The 18,336-nt window shown below is 42.1% G+C and overlaps 1 protein-coding gene across 6 annotated transcripts in view; it reads right to left on the bottom strand.

The window, feature by feature from the left end:
- Positions 1-18,336, bottom strand: part of ARHGAP40 (Rho GTPase activating protein 40) — a 108,925-nt gene that overhangs the window by 49,136 nt on the left and 41,453 nt on the right. The window contains exon 1 of one of the 6 annotated variants that reach the window (XM_077459115.1): positions 2,456-2,834. The exons of 4 other annotated variants lie outside the window; for them this stretch is intronic. In XM_077459115.1, the coding sequence (XP_077315241.1) occupies positions 2,456-2,595 (140 nt within the window). In that variant the 5' untranslated portion in view covers positions 2,596-2,834. Of the gene's footprint in view, positions 1-1,861; positions 1,980-2,455; positions 2,835-18,336 lie in introns of those variants that run through there. One more of the 6 variants, XM_077459119.1, reaches the window with a different exon arrangement.

The following is an 18,336-nucleotide window of genomic DNA, read 5'->3' on the forward strand; positions in this document are numbered from 1 at the left end:
TCAGAAGTCACATAATTCGTAAAATGATGTCCACCTGTGTGCAATCTAAGTGTCACATGATCTGTCATTACATATTCACACCTTTTTTAAAGGCCCCAGAGGCTGCAACACCTAAGCAAGAGGCACCACTAAGCAAACGCTGCCATGAAGACCAAGGAACCCTCCAAACAATTAAGGACAATGTTGTTGGGAAGTACAAGGGTTAGGTTATAAAAAAAATATTCAAATATTTGATGATCCCTAGGAGCACCATCAAATCTATTATAACCAAAATGGAAAGAACATGGCACATGCAAACCTGTCAAGAGACAGCCGCACACCAAAACTCACAAGGAGGGCATTAATCAGAGAGGCAGCACAGAGACCCAAGGTAACCCTGGAGGAGCTGCAGAGTTCCACAGCAGAGACTGGAGTATCTGTACATAGGATGACAATAAGCCGTATACGCTCCATAGAGATGGGCTTTATGGCAGAGTGTCCAAAAAAAAGCCATTACTTTCAGCAAAAAACAAAATGGCACGTTTTGAGTTTGCGAAAAAGGCACGTGGGAGACTCCCAAAATGTATGGAGGAAGGTGCGCTGGTCCGATGAGACTGAAATTGAACTTTTTGGCCATCACAAACCCAACACATTCACATCACCCAAAGAACACCATCCCCATAGTGAAACATGGTGGTGGCAGCATCATGCTGTGTATTTTTGCGCAAAACCTGTACCACCTCGGTGTGCAATTTGAGGCTAGGTCCGAGGTTCACCTTCCAGCAGGACAATGACCCCAAACACACTGCTAAAACAACACTTGAGTGGTTAAAGGGGAAACATGTAAATGTGTTGGAATGGCCTAGTCAACGTCCAGACCTCAATCCAATAGAATATCTGTGGTCAGACTTAAATTGCCGTTTACAAGCGCAAACCATCCAACTTGAAGGAGCTGGAGCAGTTTTTCAAGGAGGAATGGGCAGAAATCCCAGTGGTAAGATGTGGCAAGCTCATAGAGACTTATCCAAAAGGGACTTGGAGCTGTGATAGCCCCAATAGGTGGCTCTACAAAGTATTGACTTTGGGGGGTGAATAGTTATGCACATTGGCTTTTTCTGTTATTTTGTCCTATTTGTTGTTTTCTTCACAATTAAAAAAAAAAAAAAAAAAAAATTGTGGGCGTGTTCTGTAAATTAAATGATGCAAATCCTCAAACAATCCATGTGAATTCCAGGTTGTGAGGCAACAAAACACGAAAAATGCCAAGGGGGAGTGAATACTTTTGCAAGGCACTGTAGAGCAACTGCACTTGCAATGCACAGACTATTTACCTTTAGTAAATCAACCCCATTGTGTGGAAGATAACAGAACGGTAATTAAAAAGTCAGCATATGTACACAGATGCAGGCTTCATCCCTTTACACAAGTGGTCTCCAAACTGCAGCCCACGGGTCAGATTTGGCCCTTTGCTTGTCTTTGTCTTGCTCTTGGGGAACCATGCCATCCACTAAAACCAACAATAGGCCAATATTCTAACCAATAACCCAATGAAAGGGCACAGCTCACCCTCACTGACACAAGGGCATTTTCTAATCCCACTAGCCACAGCCCGGCACCCCTTAAGCCTCAAGGACAGTAAACTGGCCCTTCAGTCAGAAAGTTTGGAGAACCCTTCATTACACAAACCATGCTGGTCATCCAATATCTGAGCACATACTAAATTGTGCCATCTGTTGGCAAAGCTATTCCATATGGTCACTAAAATAATCTATTTTGCATGTGAGCTTGTCTGCATATTGGCATTTTAATACACAATTATGGGTGCAAACATGGCACACATCTCTGGACAGACAGCTAAACAAATAGAAAGTTGGTCACTTACCGCTGTCACAATTTTTTGTCTCCTCTAAAATGCACAAGTAGCAACTGCTGATTTCCACACTTAGCGTGCTGACCCCACACCTACCGCTGTCAGTTCCAATCCTCCTTGTGTTACACCAATTTTAATATTCACGAAAGACTGTCATTCAAACATGTCTTAGCATGACATGCCAACAACTACCCGCATCTACTATTTTCTGTTGTTTTGAAAGCTGCAGAGCGTGGTAACCGATATACAGATAGGACTTTAAATAGTTGATCTACTTCCCTCTTCCACATACTATACCAAACCTCTAACCTTTTAGACAAAACCCAGAGGAAGATTTTATAAATCTTCCTCTGACACAGAGGAAAATTGATAAAACTAGGATTTATCACTTAAATCGCTTGCAATCGATAAAACATGATTGCCTAGTTCTGATTATATTAGATAGTTCTAATTATATTAGTAAACTTCTGAAACAGCCGTTTTTGACACCAAAAAACAAGTACGTCCTATGCCCCCAGTGAACAAATACAAATAATTTCTAGCCTTACCTGAAAAGTTGAACATTTGATCACAGGAAACAATTTAGATGGAGTATTAAATGATTACCTGCATGATAATGGGAATAGGTGCCTAGAAAGAGAAACTTGAGGTCTGGGTATCCTAGTTAGAGGCAAAATAGAGGCAACTTCCTTTCGATTGGTATAGTTCTCACACGGCAGTGGCATGCTGGTAATATTAGGATTCATACAAAAAAAATTGTGCAGGTTTGAAAGGTCAGAGGATACATCCTGGGCAGGTAGATAACACAGAATCCACTCCAAAGGCTAGCATACACCCAACAAGGTTGGCAGTTTCACCCCATTGCATTTTTCCCAGCTTCAGTATTTTCATGTACTAAAGTCCCATCTTAAACAAGAGTTCTACAGGTCTTCAACTGTAAAGCGTTTTCGTCCCTACTCTCTCCTTGGCTTCTGCTTAGACCAAAGCTAAACCTGACATACCAGTTTTGCAACCTATCCATTTTGGGCAATGAGTTTGCCATGCCCAAGAGGGTGGGGTCTGCAGAAGGGTAAACCTTATTTAATTCCACAAGAAAGAAACCTATGTGGTGGGTAGGGATTCCATTTTTTTTTTTGTGAGCACATTTCCCCTAAAACAATTTGCTTGTAAATCTTATTCTAAAAGTCTAATTAAACCTTCTGTAGGAAAAAAAAAAAAAGTGTCACAAGTGTTGAGAGCTGTGTATGTTTTTTTTTACCTATTTTTATATCCTTTTAAAATTCTCATGCTGCTCACGTTTCATTATATTTCCATTTCCTCTGTGCAACTGCAATCATAGCTGTTGATGTACATGATTTCTAAAGCCAATCACAGAGGCGTTATTGAGGCTGCAACTGGTCACAGATAGGACCAGTGGCTGCTGCAGTAGCATGCATCGGAGCAACACCGCTGTATGTGGGTCAAAAAAGAAAAAAAAAAGAAAAAAAAAAAAAAAAGGACAGTGTTGTCACTCTTCTTCAGGAAGTGCCCAAGGATGGATTTTATTATTTTTGTCCCAAGACAAAAAACAAGAATGGTGAAAGAGAACATGCAATCAGCAAAATAAAAAGCATGTCCTCAGTCTAGGTGACATTTGAAAGGCTATAAGGAGGCATGTACAGTATATCAACGCTCCACCTGTTTTAACTCCTACAAAGCCACGGCTCTGCACATTGTTGTGACATGGTTCCATTAAGTTGAATGCAGCGCGTTCAGGACTGCCCATCAAATGCAATGGGGGGGGGGGGGGGGAGATCAATTATATTGGGTCGCAAAGTAAAGCATCACAGCTGCAACATGTGTACACCCTTGTCCCCAGCATGCCTTTACATACAGCTGCTTTTATGGCTCAAGAAGGAGCAGTTGGGGGGCATGGGGCAATAAAAACCACGGTCAAAACACATTTTATATAGCCTTTTCTACTGCTGTTAAAAAGGTACAGTTGCTCAGTTGCTGGCCTTTTCTGTGTACAGAGGGAAAAATCTGTTTCTTCTCCCCGCTTCCAAAGCAGGGAGAAGAAACAAAAAAAGGTATTCAGTTAAAAGCAGCACACATTAAACAAATTAACACATTATTATTTTATTATTATACACAATTTATATAGCGCCAACAGTTTACGCAGCGCTTTAAAATGTATAGGGGGGGGGGGAACGACACAATTACAGTACAATACAAAAGGTACAGGAGGGCCCTGTGCATAGAGCTTACATTCTAAAAAGGGAAGGGGTGGTGGTACAAAAGGTAATAGCTGCAGAGAATGATTTGATGTGGGTGGCTCGGGGATAGTTAGGTGGGTGTGGGATAGGCTTCCCTGAATAAATGAGTTTTCAGGGAACTCCTATAAAAGGTGGACACGGAAGGGGAGTTCCAGAGGATGGGAGAGGCTCTGGAGAAGTCTTGAAGGCGAGCATGAGAGGGGGCGATTTGGGCGATATCTGCAGATGAGGTTGGTGATGTAGATGGGGGCAATGTTGTGGATGGCTTTGTATGTTATGGTTAGCATTTTGAATTTTACACAGTGGGGTAGGGGAAGCCAGTGAAGTGATTGGTAGAGAGGGGCAGCAGTCACGGAACGATTAGTGAGGTGTATTAGTCTAGCAGCAGCATTCATAATAGACTGAAGGGGGGATAGCCTGCTTAAGGGTAGGCCATTAAGGAGAGAGTTGAGGTAGTCAAGGCGGGAAATAATCAAGGAGTGAACGAGTTGCTTTGTGGTGTCATTAGTCAGGAAGGGTCGAATTCTGGAGATGTTTGAGGTGAAGGCGGCAGGATTTAGCCAGTGATTGGATATGGGGGCTGAAGGAGAGGTCAGAGTCAAGGATTACACCCAGGACCCTGGCATGTGTGGAGGGACCAATGGTTGTGTTGTTCATATTAATGGTGAAGTCACGGGGGGGGAGATCGTGAAGGAGGAAATATAACAAGCTCAGTTTTAGAAAGATTGAGTTTGAGGAAGTGGTGTGACATCCATACCGATATGTCATTCAGTAAGTTGGAGATCTGTGAGGAGATTGAGGGGGCGAGTTGAGGAGTGGAGAGATAGATCTGGGTGTCGTCAGCATAGAGGTGGTATCGGAAACCATGGGAGGCCATCAACTGACCCAGGGAAGAGGTATAGAGTGAGAATAGGAGGGGCCCCAAGGACAGAACCTTTGGGTACCCCAACAGAGAGAGGAAAGGGAGCAAAGGAGATGGAGTTGTAAGTGACACTGAAAGTGCGCTGAGATAGGTAGGAGGAAAACCAGGATAAAGCAGAATTGCGAAGGCCAAGGGAGCATAATTTGCTGAGGATGAGCAGGTGGTCAACTGTGTCAAAGGCAGCAGAGAGGTCTAAAAGTAGGAGTATGGAGCAGTGGCCGTTGGTTTTAGCAGTTAGTAGGTCATTGGTGAGTTTTAGTAGGGCAGTTTCAGTAGACTGTTGTGGGTGAAAGCCAGACTGTGGGGGGGGGTCAAGAAGGTTGTGGTCCATGAGGTAGCGACTCATTTGGTCATGGACAAGGCATTCGATGAGCTTGGAGGCAAACACATTTAACCCCCTTGATTACCCAGCCAGTGTCATTGTATAGTATTACAACTGATCATATATCTATCTATCTCTCTCTCTATCCACACACACACATATACATATACATATACATATACATATACATATACATATATATATATATATATATATATATATATATATATATATATATATATATATATATATATATATACATATATACACACACACACACACACACACACACACACACACACATTTATTGGGATTTACTTTTATTACCAAAAGACATGTAAGCAGAATACATAATGGCCTAAAATTATAAACAAATGTATTTTTTTTATTGGATAGGTTTTATAGCAGAAAAGTAAAAAAAAAAAAGTTTTTTTTTTTTCAAAACGTTACAATATTTTTTCATTGATATAAGAAAAATAAATAAATTTAAAAAAAAACCCAGTGGTGATCAGATACCACCAAAAGAAAGCTTAAATTTGTGTGAAAAAATTAATATATTATTTTTTGTTTTTGGGGGACAGCACTGCATGAACACGCAATTACCAGTTAAAGTAGTGCATAGGGGTAAAACTTGCCAGAGCTGATAGAGGAAGTAAAAGGCACAAAAAAAAAAAAAAAAAAAAAAAAAAAAAAAACACACACCCTGTAAGGCAAAATGCATAGCATACTAGCTCATTATGAATAGCTTATCTGAGAACGAAGCCCCCGAAGGGTCCTCCATCTTCCTCTTCGCCGCTACCATGGATCCCGGAGTGACTTCCGGGTCTCGCTGATCCGGCGCTGTGATTCGCTGGAGCCGCGATGACGTCACTCCCACGCTTGCGCACGGGAGCAGACACTCGCGGCATATCGCCGCGATCTGCGGCCTGCCCAGTGCGCCTGCGCGCCGCTGTCTACGGCGCATGTGCTCTCTTCGGGTAAATATCTCCTAAACCATATAGGTTTAGGAGATATTTCTTGGACCTACGGGTAAGCCTTTATCTAGGCTTACCTGTAGGTCAAAGTGGTTTGTAAGGGTTTACAACCACTTTAAGTTCGTAATCTGTGTTTTTGGTAATATCTATTGGAAAAGCTCAAAGAAAGACCCTACATCAGAGGGATTTGTCCAGCGCAGTGTTATTTTCCTTTGCTTACTACAGTTGACACAAATAAGCCTTTATAAAAGGTCTTAACAAAAGAAAAAGTGTTATTGTAAAAGAGACTTCAGGGTAAATGGAGTCTTGAGAGCTCTCAGAATAATGAAAGTATGAACCTCTTAGAAAGTTCAAAGAAAAGCATACCATGTAAAGCAAAAGGAATAAGTAACATTAATCCCATTGTAAGATACCTTTGCAGCAAAAGCGGTTTAAGTGCCACAAGACAAAAAAAGAGTTCTAATAGGCCACTTAGGCAAAAAAAATTTAAAGATTACATATACTTTCTTGAATTGTCCCAGGGTTAAAATATACCTACAGTGCATCCAGAAAGTATTCACAGCTCTTCACTTTTTCCACGTTTTGTTATGTTGCAGCCTTATTCCAAAATTGATTAAAGTCATGATTTTCCTTAAAATTCTACAAAAAATACCCCATAATGACAATGTGCAAGAAGTTTGTTTAAAAGCTTTGAAAATTTCAAAAAAAAAAAAAATATATATATATATAATAATAATAATAATAATAATAATAATAAATAACCACATGTACATATGTATTCACAGCATTTACTCAATACCTTGTTGAAGCACCTTTGGCACCAATTACAGCCTCGAGTATTTTGGAGTATGGTGCTACAAGCTTGTCACACCTATTTTTAAGCAGTTTCTCCCATTCTTCTTTGGAGGACCTCTCAAACTTCATCTTGTTGGATGGGGAGCATCGGTGCACAGCCATTTTCAAATCTCTCCAGAGACGTTCAATCGGGTTCAAGTCTGGGCTCTGGCTGGGTCACTCAAGGCCATTCGCAGAGTTGTCTCGTAGCCACTCTTGTTATCTTGGCTGTGTGCTTAGGGTCATTGTCCTGTTGGAAGGTGAACCTTCGCCCCAACGGATGACGGAGGCCACTGCGCTCATTTGGACCTTCAATGCTGCGTGAAACGTTCTGTACACTTCCCCAGATCTGTGCTAGGTCACAATCCTGTCTCTGAGGTCTACAGACAATTCCTTGAACTTCATGGCTTGACTTGTGCTCTGACATGCACTGTAAGGGTCGGTTCACACTGGGATGACTTGTCAGACGACTTAGCCACCTGACAAGTCACGTCTCGCTCTGTACAATGGAACCGTTCTAATCGGAGCTTAGACTTAGAAAAAGGTTTCTGTATGACTTTGGGGGCGGCTTACATTGACTTCTATAGAAGTCGTTTTGCAAGTCGCCGCAGCGGCTGTGTCCAGGTCACCTGAGGCAGTCGCGCTGCAAGTCGTGCTGCCTCAGTGTGAACCGACACTTAACTGTGAGACCTTATATAGACAGATGTGTGCCTTTCCTAATCATGTCCAATCAACTGAATTTACCACAGGTGGACTCCAAGTTGTAGAAACATCTCAAGGATGATCAGTGGAAACAGGATACCCCTGAGCTTAATTTTGAGTGGCATGGTAAAGGCTGTGAATACTTATGTATGTGTGATTTTAATACATTTGCAAAGATCTCAAAAGAAACTTCTTTCATGCTGTCATTAGGCTCGGTTCATACTGGTGCAACGCTCCGACTTTGGGAGCCCATGTCACGTGAACCGTACAAATCAATGGTTCCCTATGAGAGCCGTCTTAACTGGTCCGACTTTAGAAAAGGTCCCTGCACTACTTTGGTCCATTTTCAGCCCATTCAATATCACTGAAGTTGGATCCTCATCTTAACCATCTGACATGGTGATTACAGCAGCAGTAAAAAGAAATTTATGTCACACTGGGACTGTTTCGATTGGTCAAAGGACAAGTCGTACTATCCCAAAGTCAGGGCAAAATAGTATCCTGTTTATTCAAGTCGGATGGAAGGAAAGGACAGAAGTAGGATGACAGTCATACAACAGTCTTGTTGTACCAGTGTGAACCCGGCCTTATGGGGTATTATTGTTTGTAGAATTTTAAAGGAAAATAATGAATTTAATCGATTTTGGAATAAGGCTGAACATAACAAAAGGTGGAAAAATTGAAGTGCTGTGAATACTTTCCGGATGCACTGTAAATAGCACACACTTTATATTCAAGTATGGATTCTCAACCACTTCAGCCCTGGAAGGTTTTACCCCCTTAATGATCAGAGCATTTTTTTGCGCTTTAACTGACAATTGCGTGGTCATGCGACGCTGCGCCCAAACAAATTTATGTCCTTTTTTCCTCACAAATGGAGCTTTCCTTTGACAGTATTTGATCACCTCTGCAGTTTTTATTTTTTGCGCTATAAACAAAAAAAATAAATAAATAAAAAAACACAACTTTGAAAAAAACAACAAAAACAAAATCTTTTTTTTACTTTTTGCTAGAATACATATCCCAAAAATATAAAAACAAATTTCTTCATCAGTTGAGGCCAATATGTATTCTTTTGGGACTGCGACATTGCAGTGGACAGATCGGACACTTGACACTTTTTTGGGACCATTGACATTTATACAGTGATCAGTGCTATAAAACTGCACCGATTACTGTGTAAATGTCACTGGCAGGGAAGGGGCTAACACTAGGGGGCGATCAAGGGGTTAAATGTGTTCCCTGGATGAGTTTCCAACTGTGAGGGGATGTGACTGACTAGAGGAGGAGCCAAATCGTTGTTCCTACTTAGTAGGAACAGACGATCTGTTCCTCCTCTCCTGTTAGAACAGGGATTTGTGGCTTAATTTTAAGGCAAATCTCTCATAATGTGCTAGTATGACATTAATCTGCAGAGGGCCAATTTTTTTTTTGCTTTGTTTTATTTTGTGGTTTACTAACACTTTAACCACTTATCGACTGGCTCCTTTAAGAGTACGGTGGCTCCTTTAGGAGCCATTGCAGGTGTGTGCATGCTCGCTGCACGGCAGGGGACCAGATGCGCATGGCCTGCTATGACTCTTAAAGCAGCCAGTTGATAAGTGGTTAAAGCGTTAGTAAACCACAGGAAACTGGCCGTCTGCAGATTAATGTCATACTAGCACATTATAAAAGATTTGCCTTAAATTAAAGCCCTCTAGGGGTATGCCATCACCGCTAACAGGGCTACCATCTTCACCTGGTCTTTCTTCCAGGCTCTCAGGCTTAGGCCACTTGAATAGCCGATACACGACAACACTCAAGTGCATTTGTGCGGGAGTCACGACGGTGGCACAGCTCTGCATACTGTCCATTGAGAGCTGAGTGATGTTACTGGTTGCTACTAAAGTAAATCTCTCTTAACCAATTTAAGACCAGGCCTCTCTTTTTATTTGTGGTGTTTACAAGTTAAAAACTTTTTTTTTTTCCTAAAAATTACTTAGAACCCCAAACATTATAAAAAAAAAAATTTCTAACATCCTAGAGAATAAAATGGCGGTCGTTGCAAAACTTTGTCACACCGTATTTGCGCAGCGGTCTTACAAGCGCACTTTAAAAAATACACTTTTTGAATAAAAAAATAGGACAAAAGTAAAGTTAGCCCAATTTCTTTTTATATTGTGAAAGATAATGTTTTACGCTTAGTAAATTGATGCCCAATATGTCAAAATTGCGCCTACTCGTGGAATGGCGACAAACTTTTACCCTTAAAAATCTCCATAGGCGACATTTAAAAAATGCTACCGGTTGCATGTTTTGCGTTACAGAGGAGGTCTAGGGCTAAAATTATTGCTCTCCCTCTACCAATCGCGGCGATACCTCACATGTGTAGTTTAAACACAGTTTTCATATGCGGGCACTAGTCATGTATGCGTTCGCGCAAACTCGGTGGGACGGGCGCGTTTAAAAAAAAAAAATTCTTATTTATTTTACCTTTGACTTTTTACACTGTTTAAAAAAAATAAATAAAAATCTTTTACTTTTATTCCTATTACAAGGAATGTAAACATCCCTTGTAATAGAAAGAAAAAAAAAAAAAAAAGCATGACAGGACCTCTTAGATATGAGATCTGGGGGTCAAAAAGACCTCAGATCTCATATTTACACTAAAATAAGGAAAAAAAAAAAATTGTCATAAAAAAATAAAATAAAATAAAAAATGCTCCTTTAAGAGCTATGGGCGGCAGTGATGTATGACGTCGCTTCCGCCCTGCAGTGTCATGGAGACGGGTCGGGGCTATCTTCCCCTTACTCGTCTCCAAGTCAGCATAGGGGACAGACGCGATCGCCTCTGCCACTGCCGACGGCTCCAGTAAGCAGCAGAGGGCACTGGAACGCGGCAGGAGGCCCCTCTCCCACCATAGGTAAAAGTGATTTTACGGCGAATCCGCCGCAGAGACCACATTTATCTTGTACTGGACCGCCAGCCGAACACAGGGATACCGGGGTTATGGCTGCTAGCTGCTGCCATAACGATATCCGCCCCCAAAGTAGGGACTTACATTGGCATGCGGCGGTTCGGAAGTGGTTAAATGGTGCACATTTAGGACAGATTTACTGTTTCTCCAGGTATAGATAAAAAAATAAAAAAATAAATAAATTAAAAAAAAAAAAAAAGGGGGGGGGGGGGGGGAAGCAGAATTTAAAAAAGGAACCTTCTATCGCTCTTAGAACCATGGACAATAAAATAGCACATAGCAGCTGGAAATAAATTCTGGCCCTGAAAGTGGGCACATACAGACGCCAAACCTTGTGAGCAATAACAATAGCAACTTAATATGAAATTATGGTAGCCAATAAATATTTGTGTTATATGACGTAGAAATCTACCATGGCATTAGTATTCACTGATAAGGATGTGTCATTAAGCAAGCATGCTGAAGAATACATCACACTGTAACCCACATACCCAGTATACTACGATGGTTAGCAATGGTAAAGAATGGACACACGTAAATACTTATACCTATATATAGCTGCACCTCAGGGCAAGACCTGTAATTAGGTTCAACGTAGTGTGACATAAAGATCCTTATGTAAGCGATATCGCAAACAGAATATAAATTCTAAAAAGAATGAAGGTGTGGCTCTGGGGACAGACTAAAGAGCTTTGTCAATACTCAGGCTTCATATAAGAAAGTCACTGGATATTCATCAGGACCGCAGTGTCACCTCCCCATTGGACAAGTCAAAGACATGAAAGCACACTATGGTAGATTTTAGTTTATTATATATTGTGAGTGATCACTGAAACCTAAAACATTTACGTTGCATGCACACTTTTTAAAAGGTAAATCTAAAGCCATGTCTTCATTAAATATACACTCACCAGCTTCTTTAAAAAAATTAATAAAAAAAAAAAAAAAAAAAAGAGGCAAAACCTTGCTACTAATGGGTTGGACCCCCTTTTGCCTTCAGAACTTCGTTAATTCTTTGTGACAGATTCAACAAGGTGTTGAAAACATTCCTCAGATTTTGGTCCATATTGACATGATGACATCACACAGTTGCTATAGATTATAGATAGTGGGCGGCACAGTGGTTAGCACTCTCACCTGGCAGTAAAAAGGGTCGCTGGTTCAAATCCCAACCAGGACACTACCTGCCTGGAGTTTGCATGTTCTCCCTGTGCCTGCGTGGGTTTCCTCCAGGTACTCTGGTTTCCTCCCAAAATCCAAAGACATGCAGGTAGGTTATTTGGCTTCTGTCCAAAATTGGCCCTAGTATATGAATGGGGACCTTGGATTGTGGGACTTGGGTTGAACTGGATGGACTGCTGTCTTTATTCAACCTTACTGACTATGAATCTATGAAATTTGTCGGCTGCACATCCATAATGCGGATCTCCCATTCCACCACATCTCAAAAGGTGCTCTATTGGATGAGAGCTGGTGACTGTGGAGGCCATTGGAGTACAGGGACCTTATTGTTTTGTAACCAGTGGTGAGATGATTTGAGCTTTGTGACATGGAGCATTATCCTGCTGGGAGGAGCCATCAGAAGATGGGGACACTGTAGTCATAAAGGGATGGACATGGTCAGCAACAATACTCAGGTAGGCCATGGCATTTAAACGATGCTCAATTGGTACAAAGAAAATATCTCCCACACCATTATACCACCACCACCACCAGCCTGAACCCTTGATACAAGATAGGATAGATCCACGTTTTCATGTTTATGCCAAATTCTGACCCGAATATCTGAATGTTGCAGCTGAAATCGAGACTCATCAGACCAGGCAATGTTTTTCCAATCTTCTATTGTATAATTTTGGTGATCCTGTGTGAATTGTAGCCTCAGTTTCCTGTTCTTAGCTGACAGGAGTGCCAACCGGTGTGGTCTGCTGCTGCTTCAAGGTTCGATGTGTTGTGTGTTCAGCGATGGTATTCTTCATACTTTGGTTGTAACAAGTGGTTATTTGAGTTACTGTTGCCTTTCCATCATCTCAAACCAGTCTGACCATTCTCTGGCCTCCGATATCAACAAGGCATCATCTTGCCGCTCACCGGATGGGTTTCCTTTTTTGGACCATTCTCTGTAAACCCGAGAGATGGTAGTGTGTGAAAATCCCAGTAAATCAGCAGTTTTTTGTAAATAATCAGACCAGCCCGTCTAGCACCAACAAGCATGCCACGTTCAAAGTCACTTAAATCTCCTTTCTTCCCCATTCTGAAGTTTGGTTTGAACTTCAGCCAGTAGTCTTCACCATGCCTAAATGCATTGAGTTGCTGCCATGGGATTGGTTGATGAGCAATTTGTGTTACCAAGCAATTGAACAGGTGCAAGTCATGCAACACTGTACCCAAATTAATTTTTTGTCCTTTTTTTCCCACAAATAGAGCTTTCTTTTGGTGGTAGTTGATCACCTCTAGGGTTTTTATTTTTTGCGCTATAAATGAAAAAAAGACTGAAAATTTTGAAAAAAAAAAAAAAAACGCATATTTCTTTGTTTCTGTGACAAAATTATACAAAATTATAAATTTTTCTTCATACATTTTGGCCACAATTTATACTGCTACATATCTTTGGTAAAAATAACCCAAATTAGTGGATATTATTTGGTCTTTGTGAAAGTTAGAGAGTCTACAAGCTGTGGTGCGAATCATACAAAATTGATCACATCTGATGTACTGGTGGCCTATCTCACTTCTTGCGACCCGAACAAGTCAGGAAAGTACAAATAACTAGGGATGCACCGAATGGGTTTTTTGGTGCCGATACCGAAAATGAAAAATACACTAGGCCGAAAACCGAAACAGCACCGATACCGAAAATGACTGTTTTTAAAAAATATTTTTATACAGGAGATGGTCAGAGACTGGCGACATGGTACAGGAGGTGGATGCAGCCAGCGATGCCCCCCCACTGATGCAGCCAGCGATGCCCCCCCACTGATGCAGCCAGCGATGCCCCCCCACTGATGCAGCCAGCGATGCCCCTCTGCAGTGAAGAGAGCCGTCTGGTTGAAAAGAGCGCCGGGAACATCACAGCTTTAATTTCAATAGCTGTGTGTTCCCCGTCGCGTGCCGTCACACACAGCCCCTCCCCCTTGTCCAGGCACTTTGATAGACAGATCACCCGTCCAATCTGGACAGGTGATCTGTCTATCAAAGTTCCCCGGACAAGGGGGAGGGGCTGTGTGTGACGGCGCGCGACGGGGAACACACAGCTATTGAAATTAAAGCTGTGATGTTCCCGGCGCTCTTTTCAACCAGACGGCTCTCTTCACTGCAGAGGGGCATCGCTGGCTGCATCACTGGGGGGCATCGCTGGCTGCATCACTGGCTGGGGGGCAACGCTGGCTGCATCATTGGGGGGGGCAACGCTGGCTGCATCACTGGGGGGGGCAACGCTGGCTGCATCACTGGGGGGGGCAACGCTGGCTGCATCACTGGGGGGGGCAACGCTGGCTGCATCACTGGGGGGGGGGCAACGCTGGCTGCATCACTGGGGGGGGCAACGCTGGCTGCATCACTGGGGGGGGCAACGCTGGCTGCATCACTGGGGGGGCAACGCTGGCTGCATCACTGGGGGGGCAACGCTGGCTGCATCACGGGGGCCCCGCCCCATTTTCGGCTCAATTATCGGCCGTTTTTTCCTTTCGGCAAATTGCCGAAAAGGGCATTTTCGGCCGATATGTTTCGGCGGCCGAAATTTCGCTGCATCCCTACAAATAACCCCCAAATTACCCCTTTTTGGAAAGTAAACATTCCAAGGTATTTAGTAAGAGGCATAGTGAGCTTTTTGATGTTGTCATTTTTTTCCCACAATTCTTTGCAAAATTAAGATTTTTTATTTTTTTTCCACAAAATTGTCATAGGTTATTTCTCTCACATGGCATGTGTATACCACAAATTACACTCCCAAAAAATTCTGCTACTCCTGAGTATTACAATACCACATGTGTGGGACTTTTTCACAGCCTGGCCACATAGAGAGGCCCAACATGCAGGGAGCGCCATCATGTGTTCTAGGAGCATAAATTACACATCTAACTTGTTGACTACCTATTACACTTTTGAAGGCCCTGGAGCACCAGGATAATGACACGTGACACTGATGACACCGATACGTGGCACTGATGACACTTATACGTGGCATTGCTGACACGTGGCACTGATGACAGATGGCACTAATACGTGGCACTGATGACAGATGGCACTAATACGTGGCACTGATGACACGTGACACTGATGACAGATGGCACGTGACACTGACAACAGGTGGCACTGGGGACAGATAGCACTAACAGGTGGCACTGGGGACAGATAGCACTGGGGGAGGATGGCACTTTTTTTTACTTTTTTTTTATTTATTTTTTACTTACAGCCGCTGCAGCTGTTCATCTGTCCCTTCTCACACGCTGTCTGTGTGAGGAGGGAGAGCGGCGCTGAGAGATGATCTCATATGTTTACATAAGAGATCATCTCTCATTGGATAGGCCGATGGTGCTGTAAACAGCCGCTGTGATTGGCTGTTTACAGCGATCTGTGACTGGCTGTGTCCAAGTGACACGGCCAGCACAGAACTTCCCCGATGCGCTCATGGGAGCGCGCATTGTGGAAGTAAACAGGAGGCCGTCCAGGGACGGCCTCCCGGCAGCTAGTGTCCGCGAAGCAGTTAAAGGAAACCATCCTCACCTGTGATCCGTTTGCTTGAAATATATAGTCAATGAGTTTCTGGACTCCTGAGTCATGGGGAAAGCAAAAGAATTGTCAAAGGATCTGCAGGAAAAAAGGTAGTTCTAGTTCAACTGTATAAAACAGGAAAGGGAGATGATATAGATATAGATAGATAGATAAATAGATAGATAGAGAGAGAGAGAGAGAGACGCACAGAGACAGAGATATATATTAAAGGGATAACCAAGGAGTTCAGAAAGCCAATCAGCAGTGTTCAAACTCTAATCAAGAAGTGGAAAATGAGGGGTTCTGTTGAAACCAAACCACAGTCAGGTAGACCAACTAAAATTCAGCACAACTGCCAGGATAATTGTTCGGGATGCAAAGAAAAATCCACAAATAACTTCAGGTGAAATACAGCGGCAGTCACATGATCTTAAGCCATGCCCCCTGCATCATAAACCTCTTAAAGGGCCAGGAGGTGCCGACATGAAGCACAGGCTTCAGGAAACGCTCTCTGGAGGGTCCTTTTTTTTTTTTTTTTTTTTTATTCATTGGAAGAATGTGACAAAGCATTTGCTCATCTTTATTTTTCTTAATACGATTACCTACAGCGGGTAAAATAAGTATTGAACATGTCACCATTTTTCTAAAGACGCTATTGACATGAAATTGTTGCCACATATCAGTAACAACCCAGGCAATCCATACATACAAAGAAACCAAAAAAAAAATCAATAAGTTCAGAAACTAAGTTGTGTAATAAAATGGAATGAAACATGGAGAAAAAGTATTGAGCACGTTAACTGAAATGTAATACTTTGTACAAAATTCTTTGTTGGTAATAACAGCTTCAAGACACCTCCTGTATGGAGAAACTAGTCGCACACATTGCTTAGGTGTGATTTTGGCCCATTCTTCCACAAAAATTATCTTCAAATTTTGAAGGTCCTGCGGGCCTCTTCTATGAACTCTAATCTTTTGTTCTTTCCATAGATTTTCTTTGGGATTCAAGTCAGGTGATTGGCTGGGCCATTCTAGCAGCTTTTATTCTCTTTCTTTGAAACCAATTGAGAATTTGTGGTTGGGATCATCGTCTTGCTGAAATGTCCACCCTCGCTTCATCTTCATCATCTTGGTAGATAGCAGCAGATTTTTTATCAAGAATGTCTTGCCAGTACCTTTTGCTGAAAAACAGCCCCAAACCATGATGTTCCCACCTCCAAACTTAACTGTTGGTATGGTGTTTTTAGGGTGATGTGCACCTCTAAACATGGTGTGTATTATGGCATCCAAAGAGTTAAAATTTGGTCTCATCTGATCAGACAATATTCTCCCAGTATTTCACAGGCTTGTCTAAATGTTGTGCAGCAAACTTTAAACGGGCTTCAACATGCTTTTTCTTAGTCTTGCATGGTGAGTGTGCATACAAGCCATGGTGGTTGAGTGCATAATGGTTTCTTTTTATTTTAAACAATTGTACCTTCTAATTCCAGGTTTTTCTGAAGCTCTTCACAAGTGGTCCTTGGCTCTTGGACAACTCTTCTGATAACCTTTTTCACTCCTCTGTCAGAAATCTTGCGAGGAGCACCTAGTCGGTTTATGTTGAAATTATGTTCTTTCCACTTCCAAATTATGGCTCCAACAGTGCTCACTGTACCATTCAAAAGTTTAGAAATACTTCTGTAACCAATACTTGCAACTGATGGTTGCAAAAGTCTTGAGAGAGCTCTTTGCTTTTAACCATCATTTTACCCATCATGAGCTGGTTCTTGTGTGACACCTTGGTATTGAGACGCCTTTTTTACAGGCCAAACAGTTGAGACTGAACCAGCTGATATTAATTTGCACTGAAAAGGGTCAGGATTGCTAATTAATGATAGATTTTAGCTGGTGTCTTTGCTTTCCATGCCTTTTTTGCACCTCCCTTTCTTCAGCTGTTCAATACCGTGTCATTCAATTTTATTACACAACTTTCTAAACTTATTTGTTTTGGTTTCTTTAAAATATATGGATTGTTATCAGCAGGTGGTGAAATTTTTATGTCAATAGCACCTTTAGTAATACATTTACCTAGAAAATGGTGTTCAATACTTATTTTACCCGCTGTTTGATCTTCAGCTATGATTTTCACCTCAATCAGAAAAAATACCACATTATAGTCACTAGATGGACCATAGCACTGTACTAAAAAAAAAAAAAAAAAAATACAGTTAGAATTTGTCAACGATAGGTGAATGCTTGTCTCATCTGTCCAACAAATTCTTTTACAAAAATAGACCCAAAAGAGACCTTTTGAAGTTCCCTTTGGATTCCTGGTCCAGTGAATTATACAGAACTTCTTTTAGGGCTCAAGCACATAAGCACAAAGGTCCTGTACGATAAGGGCCTACAGGACCTTTGTAAAATCATCCTCAGGAGCCCAATGAGCTCTGCTCATTTTGGTGAACATATGCTTCCTCAGAGTAGAAGGCAATGTTATGATTGCAGCAAGAGCTCAGCAATCAGAGTAAAAGATTTGAGAAGAAAAGACAAAAGTATGTTTTGGAGGTTTGGAAAACTCAGATGACTGGAAATAAAAGGTGGCCTATGTTTAATAGATAAACCAGGGGTGCCCAACCAGTGGCCTGGGGGCCACATGTGGCCCGCGGAGCCCTCTGATGTGGCCCGCAACCTCCTGCTCTGGGATGGCGGGTTGGCAAGTCCAGATTGTGGAATGCCAACCCACCATCTCAAAGTAAGAGTGTTATGAATGAAGCCGGCGGTAGAGGAAGCAAGTGGTAAAGTACAGCTAAGCCACAGGCGCACTGCGCT

Source organism: Lithobates pipiens, unplaced genomic scaffold, assembly GCF_037356315.1.
Source record: "Lithobates pipiens isolate NorthernLeopardFrog02 unplaced genomic scaffold, aLitPip1_a1.2 Scaffold_28, whole genome shotgun sequence".
NCBI classification, from domain to species: Eukaryota; Metazoa; Chordata; class Amphibia; order Anura; family Ranidae; genus Lithobates; species Lithobates pipiens.